This window comes from Lepisma saccharinum, chromosome 13 (assembly GCF_977018435.1).
Source record: "Lepisma saccharinum chromosome 13, izLepSacc3.1, whole genome shotgun sequence".
Taxonomy (NCBI): domain Eukaryota; kingdom Metazoa; phylum Arthropoda; class Insecta; order Zygentoma; family Lepismatidae; genus Lepisma; species Lepisma saccharinum.
This window is the reverse complement of record NC_139241.1, coordinates 84,672,899-84,681,071: the sequence shown is the minus strand read 5'-3', so window position 1 is coordinate 84,681,071 and position 8,173 is coordinate 84,672,899. Positions and strand designations below refer to the sequence as shown.

The window sequence follows — 8,173 nt, the reverse complement described above, 5'->3', positions numbered from 1 at the left end:
TGTGTGTGTGTGTGTGTGTCTCTCTCTTTGAGAGTCCAAAATGTAATAAAACTGGTGCCTGAATAATATAAATAGTGTCATTTGAGTAAATATTAGGCTAACCTTGTAAAATAAACAAATAAAAGTTGAGAACACACACTTTGTGTGTCGAAAATGTAACTAAAAATCTTCCCTGAACAGATAGAATTGTGTTATTTGAGTAATAATAAGCCTAAACTTGTGAAATAAACAGATAGAAGTTGAGAACACACACTTTGTGTGTCGAAAATGCGACTAAAAGTCTTTCCTGAACAGATTGAATTATATTAGTTTGGTAATAATAAGCCTAAACTTGTGAAATAAACAGATAGAAATTGAGATCACACACACTGTGTGTCGAAAATATAACTCAAAGTCTTTCCTGAACAGATTGAATTGTGTTATTTTGGTAATAATAAGCCTAAACTTGTGAAATAAACAGATAGAAGTTGAGAACACACACTTTGTGTGTCGAAAATGTAACTAAAAGTCTTTCCTGAACAGATAGAATTGTGTTATTTGAGTAAAAAATAGGCATAAACTTGTAAATAATAAATTAAAAGTTGAAAAAATCTCTTTGTAAATACAAAATTTAATAAAAAATGTTGCCTGAATAGTACAAATAGTGTTATTTTGGTAAAAAATTAACTTAAAGTTGTAAAATAATAAGTTAACAGTTGAAAAAATGTCTTTTTGAGTCCAAAATTTAATAAAAAATGTTGCTGATTAGTACAAATAGTGTTATTTTGGTAAAAAATTAATATAAAGTTGTAAAATAATAAGTTAAACGTTGAAAAAAATGTCTTTGTGAGTCCAAAATTTAATAAAAAATGTTGCTGATTAGTACAAATAGTGTTATTTTGGTAAAAAATTAATATAAAGTTGTAAAATAATAAGTTAAACGTTGAAAAAAATGTCTTTGTGAGTCCAAAATTTAATAAAAGTGTTGCCTGAATAGTACAAATAGTGTTATTTTGGTAAAAAATTAACATAAAATTGTAAAATAATAAGTTAAAAAGTTGTAAAAATATCTTTGCGAGTCCAAAATTTAATAAAAAATGTTGCCTGAATAGTACAAATAGTGTTATTTTTGTAAAAATAAGGATAAGCTGTGAAAATGTTTGACATAAAGTCAAAGTTTGGTAAAAAATAAACTCAAAATTAAGTTAAATAGCACACAGTAACATACATTTACAACCTAAATCAATAATCAAAGGGTCCTAGGTTCGTTACCCCGTGATAAAAGCAAATGGTGAAAAGTATGTTCTGAAAGGCTATGAAATAAAAGTAGTGGCATTTGCAATACTTCTATTAGTAAATTTTCTTTAAACAAGTTTTATGTGCATGCATATGGGGTCATTGCCTGCAAAATTATCACAAAAAAAATGAACTTTTCAACCAGACCATTTCAGATGTGTCATGAAATTTGGTAGGATGGCAGAGGACATGAAGTAATTTACATATGTAAAATTTTAGCCCTCAGTGTTACACTGTTTTCCACACAGCAGGGTTGCCAACATTGTAAAAATGTATTATTGTAAGGTCAAGTAAAACAATTCATAACTTTGCTTCTAATTATGGTGTAGCTTTAAAATTTCAGTATATTTTCATATACAAATATTTTTTATGAAAACTGTTCTTCTTTAGCTTCAAAATATGCCCAAGATGAAAGTTAGAAAGTTTTTTGCTGAGATTTGTATGTGGTAATCTGATGCGCGACTTATCTTTTCCAGGTAAGAAGCGAGACAATTGTTCAGTCTTTCATTGAGAGGATAAAGCAGGTCAACCCTATCTTAAACTGTGTCATAGACAACAGATTCGAGACAGCTCTGGAGGAAGCAAGGAAAGTGGACCAATTGATCGCCTCCGGGACGAAGACGGAAGAACAGCTTGCTACAGACACTCCATTCCTCGGCGTTCCCTTTTCTACAAAGGATAGTATTAGTGTTGAAGGTACTACTATTTTTATTATTTCAGTAATTTATAAAAAGGCAATAAAAATATTGTTGAGTTTTTGTTTCAAGTCCTCTGTATGCACAGATAAGCTAATCAGGACTGGACCTATAGTTTAACATGGTTGAGTTTTTAATGCGCCTCCACCAGGAATTGAACCTTGGTCCCTTTGATTACAAGGTGATGATGTTACCACTACACCATCAGAGAGGCTCCAGATAATACAGGGTGATTCTGAACAATGGGGACAAACTTCAAGAGGTGATTACTGACAGGACAAGGGAAAGAAAAGTCCATGTGAGCATATGTCCGGACAGTGGCGGCCGGCGGCAAGTACGATGGGTAGTGCCAACGTGATCAAGAAATCGAAAAAAAAAAACCACAATTATCCCCCTGCCCCCTCCTTGGGGTTGCCCCACTGGCCAAGATGTTTATCCCCATTTGGTAACGTGGAAAACAGTGTGTGGGTTTAAGTAATAACACACTAATACCGATTCATCTTCACTCACTAACCTATCTTTATACACTACAGGACACTTCACTAAAAACACAATTACAAGAGGAAGGGAAAGCAAATCTTCTCACCTTCTCCTCCTCCATTCACACGTATTCCAACTGGATGTTGAAAATGTTCTAGACATTTGATGTAAAAAGAAATTGTCGAAATGCCAAAGCAAACTCGCATCACCATAGGATTTTTAAACTTTCATATTTTTAAAAAGTCTGGATGGCCCTCTAGGCGCATCTATCTATTATCAAAATGTTCATTTAACTTTTGGAGAAACGAACCTAGTATTTTTCCAAAGTAGGCAGAAAAGTAGATAGTGCCTTTTTCACGAATTACTTCCCCAACGGGTCTTACAAATCCGTCGTATTTAGCGACTTATCTTTGAAGATGGCAACTGTGTCAACGCTGCGAAAGTTCCCTCGCCGTGCCAGGTGAAAACGGGCACGGTTAGTGTCTTATGGGCTAACACCACCCCTCGCCACCTTCTTCCTGGCTCATGGTGGAAATGTTACTTGCTGAGACTTCTCCAACCCTCTGCACGTGTGTCAACTTGGTTAGGCCAGCTCTTGGGTGGCACGGACTGTTGCCTCGCGAGGGTACAAAACAGCTGACGATGCAGTGAGGAGGTTGTGGCGGTTCATATCTAGTCTGTGGTTGAGGCGGTCATCACGTCAGCTTGACCAATTGCAAGATTCGAATCTCCTTGTCTGTAAACTATCAATGTATTAATTTAACAATACTTGGGCGAGGTATGAGTTTCTTCTGAGGGCAGTGCCATGGCACGGTGGCTCTCACCCTTGAACCGCCGCTGTGTCTGGAAATGAATGAGTTCTGAGAGAGATGGCACCATCTGTGGTCATAGCGGGGAGACCCTCGTAAGAGCACTAGTTGCCGAACGGGGGGGATTGCATGTGATGCACTATTTTCACGAACGGATCAAAGTTCATGTTTCCAGTCGCTCAAAATACCCTTGTAAGACAACTAGTGTTCTTACCAGGGTCTCCTGACATGGCAACAGGTGGTGCCATCTCTCTCGGAACTCATGCATTTCCGGACATACGTTCACATGAACTTTTCTTTTCCTTGTCCTGTCATTAATCACATCTTGAAGTTTGCCTCCATTGTTCAGAATCACCCTGTATATTATAACCACCTATTGATAGGGATGTTTTTTTTTTGTTCTTGTTTTATTCCACCTTCAAAATCTGTGATAGTACGTTCCACAATTAAATATTATTCTTTATGGTTATTTTAGAAAAACACTAAAGATGCTGACCAAGGCAGCATTTATTATATAATAAAACACTTTACGCATAACGTTTCAACACTACATCAAAGTTTTTGTCAGTATAAGAACCAAAGTTCATCTGAAGAAGACCCTGGGATAGAGGTGAGTGTTCTCTTATGTAAATAGAGACTACCTTCGTCAGTATTTGTGTGTTTATCTAACATGGAAACAAGGCTTATTTGTGTTAACATTCTTTATTTTATTCTTGCATCCACTCATACAATTTTTTAAAGTGCAGATAAGTCATAAATTTTATGAGAACAAAACACTTTTAGGTTTACCTCTGCAAGAAATGAAGAAGTGCATTTGTTTATGATTCACTAATTAAATTATAAATCCTCCTCCGTGGCTGTGCAGTCTAAGGTGCTGTTCTTTGGACTCCGATTGCGGGACGGCATGGGTTTGAGACTGACTGGGTTCAGTCTCCAGGTTCTTGGCCTGTGTATAGGGCTCGTGGCAACCCACCATTGTGAGGAAATTGGGGAGCTACGAGTGAGTAGAGTAACCTGGATTATCTCCTGGGGGTTCGACGTGCTGACCCCATGTCACTCCATTACCGGTTGATTTCCACACCTCTAGATAGGATTGTGGGAGGGAGATAGGCCAAGGCCCTACGAGGGTTGTCAAGCCATGGGTTATTAATTAAATTATAAACAGCACATTGTTTTTCTAATCCTTCCTGCATTATATAACCTTTGTGATTCTAATAAAACAATGTTTTAAAAATGCCTTAATTTTAATTACCTGTGTTTGAAATTTTTCAACTTGGCTTGTGAACAATATAAAATTGAGATGCAATCACTATTTAGTTATTTTTGAAATGTGGAATTTTTATAGTGTTACTGTTGTTTAAAAATAATAATCCACCCTGATATATATCATGTGTCAAAAATTAAATTAGAAAGAAGAATAAATTGTATTAGTGATGGGATAGATAGATTAATCGGAACTCTCTTGGTATTGGTCGATGTAGACATATCATTTTTTTTAAATTACTGGAAATTTTGCTGATCTAATATACTTATGAATATCTTACAATTTAGTGCAATATTGTGCCATTATGATATAATTTTTATGGATATAACCATATAATTGCTATTCCTTACTTTTTTTAAAGTAAATGTATGTATGTGAGCTTCTTTTGCATTCCAGTTATCTGCATACATATATTTATTAAGGAGGGTCAGTGAACCATCTTAAAGAAACATTTGAAAATTTATTTCAGATCCGTAGAATATCGGTATCAGTAAATTTTATATCGGTATTGGCTAAAATTCAATATTGATCCACCACTAGTTTTTATGTATGTAATTTTTAGTGTTTTTATGATATACAGAGCGAACCAAAAGTAGGTGGACAGTAGGTGGAATAGATGGGGATCCTCCACATTATGCAAGAGCAGTCCGTGAGTATCTCCATGAAACATTTCCTGAGAAATGGATTGGCTGAAGAATAATTGTTTATCAAAATTGAATTGTATTCATAAATATAATTGCGTATGTAATCTCAAATAAATGTTATCATTTAATGTCCACCTACTTTTGGTTCACTCTGTATAATAAATGTCAAAATATTTTTCAGGGTGTAGCCACACCGCTGGGTTGTACAAAAGAAGAAATGTTAGAGCCGAGAAGGATGCCGATGTAATTCATCTGATGAGGAAGGCTGGGGGAATTCCGTTCGCTATCACCAACATCTCGGAGTTGTGCATGTGGTGGGAGAGTCACAATAAGGTCTACGGCCGCACCAACAACCCATACAACACGAACCACATTGTTGGAGGGTCATCGGGTGGAGAGGTAATGCAAACGGCTCAACCGTTCGTTTGCTCTTGTCTGTCCTTGTCGTTCGTTGTTATTGTGTAACTCGCTACCTACAGGAAAGTAGCTTTCTTGTCCACCGATTTCAAGTTTCTAAGTGCTTTGCCTGAACCGAAAAGCAAAACAAAAATATGTAACCTGAAAGGGGGGGGGAGAAAGTCCAGCAAATTTTAGGTGACCGTAAGCACTAAGCATCTCATTTATTAGAAAATATGACATCACAAGAGCTACAAATTTTCTTCATCATATTTCAGAGATCGAAATGTTGTTTTATGTAGAGTAAATTAGCAAATATGTAATATCCTGGCAAATATGTAACATGAAACTTATGCAAACTCATGTCAGTTATATAATTAGTTGACATTTTCCTGTTCAAGGTATGTATCTAGAAAGGAATGGAATATGTAATTACATACAAATCCGGGCTTTATTGATGAGAACACTCACAAAGAACACTGGTGTACCCAATGGAATAAACAACACCATGTACATGTTGTTTTTTTCTCTCGCTCCAGCTGAATGAGGCAGAAATATAGTGCAGTATTATACTATAGGTAGGGATGTGAAGTTTTTGTTTTAACGATAAAACCGAAAAATTGAGGAAAGCAAAGTAAAGTGTTTAAAATGTATTTGGGTAGGTAAAGCAGGCAAATTTTCGGTGTTTCGAATCTCGAAATAATGCAAATTATGCCATTTTTCAAAATAACGCCAAATTTTGCACTTTATCGCAAAAAACGCTGCAAAATATGCATTATAAACTGGGCATAACACTACTTCTATTAAAAAGAACTGCCTGAAGCGCTGTTAGATCTGTCATTTGTAGTCTAGCTGGTGATGGTTCGAATCAAAAGAAATTGTCACGCCTCATTTTTTGCATTCTGGTGCAGACATGACTGACAGTATTTAACCTCATCCTGAAATAGAATTCGCTCAGAGGGATATTCCCGGTAATTTTGCAGGAATGAGAAAATTTTCAGGGATTTGTTTCAAGGGGGGGGGGGGGAAGAATGTGTATGTGTGTGTACACAAAACTGTATTTTAAGGTCGCAGAGGGATCTTTTGGCATTGTTAGGGAAATGTGAAGTGTATTATTGTTATTGTGTTCAAAGATCTGGGTGTTATCATTCAATAAACATTTTATATTTAGTGTCTGATAAGATGAAATAGTTTTCCAAATTGAAGAAATTTGGTAATTTCTCACAAAGGTAAGCCATATTTTTTTGTCATTAAAACTAAAATTTGTCTCAATTTTCCAGAACTAAAACAATGTGAAAACCTTCCACATGGAAGGAACAGTAAAAATGAATGTAAAAATAAAACAGATTTTAAATTAATAACACCAAATATTGCCCTAAACCGCAAAAAAAATCACCGAATTGCAGTAAAAAAATAACATAGAAATGTAGGGGAAAATAAAAGTAAAACTTCACGTCCATAACTATAGACAGGGCTCGAAAAATCCCGGTCGCCAGGTCGCCATGGCGACTAAATATTTCAGCCTGGTGACTGTGATCTTTTGCTGTAATATGTATGATATTGTGATGATTCTAAGTTCAAATTGCAGTACAGCGTAAGGTAGCAAATGATTTTATTATTTTTTTATCAACCTTGTGAACATTCCATAGAGTCAGTAGCAATTTCTTACCCTTTGTCCCACATTTCCTGCTTTCTCAAATAATTTATCGATGTGTTGAATACTGTGATGCTCAGCATCTTATACAGAGTGTTTCAAACAACAACAACCCAAACTTTGGAAATGTATATCATGAAAACCGTACGAGATATTTACACCGGTTTTTCTGCATTATAAAGCCTCATCCATTGAGATATTTTTCAATGCTTAAAATTATCAGTTCACTCCGTACAGAAAATTATATAAATTAATAACTGACTGAAAGAAGCATTCAAATTTTTCCAGAGATGAACTTCTGAGTAAGAAAAATATGTAAGAAATTATCGAAGGGTCATAATTAGACATTTGATGACTGATGCCATGTCAGTCTGTCATTTGCGACCAATATTGGTCATTTGCAACATTTGATGAATTTTTGACTGGCGATTTTATGAGTTGAGTGAAAAGTGCCATTTTTGGGACATATATCCGTATATGTCAACACTAGCAGGTCGAAATATTGCCAACAGTTGCATGCAACATGTGTCGTAAGTATTGGCTATACATTTACATGAAAAATCGTAAATCAAGATTTTGTGCCGAAATTGGACTCTTTGAGAGAATCCTAGGCTGCCCCTGGCTCACTTTCGCCCCTACTGTGCCTGTTTTTTAAATTGATTCAGCATTGCGTATTTATTAGAACAGTGCATGTGCATTGCTGAAGAGTATTTTACTACTCATTCTTACACTCATGTGCAAGAGGTTTACCAATAAAAATGCCCTGCTTCTGCTGTACCTCACAAAGCAACGGTTTTACAACCAGTCAAACACCAACAAATGATCCCACAAATTGTTTAAGAGTTGGTATTTATTGTTGAAAATCAGTTCTCAGATGTTTTCAGCAAATTAACAATGGTTTTTAAAATAATGTAATTGCTTTTATTTAGATAAATGCTAACATAAATTTATGAACC

At 35.5% G+C, this 8,173-nt stretch overlaps 1 protein-coding gene across 5 annotated transcripts in view; it reads left to right on the top strand.

The window, feature by feature from the left end:
• Window positions 1-8,173, top strand: part of LOC145997485 (fatty-acid amide hydrolase 2) — a 96,844-nt gene that overhangs the window by 55,830 nt on the left and 32,841 nt on the right. For all 5 annotated transcript variants that reach the window (XM_083134586.1, XM_083134583.1, XM_083134582.1 and 2 more), the window contains 2 exons: window positions 1,752-1,971; window positions 5,349-5,566. In XM_083134586.1, the coding sequence (XP_082990712.1) occupies window positions 1,752-1,971; window positions 5,349-5,566 (438 nt within the window). The remainder of the gene's footprint in view (window positions 1-1,751; window positions 1,972-5,348; window positions 5,567-8,173) is intronic.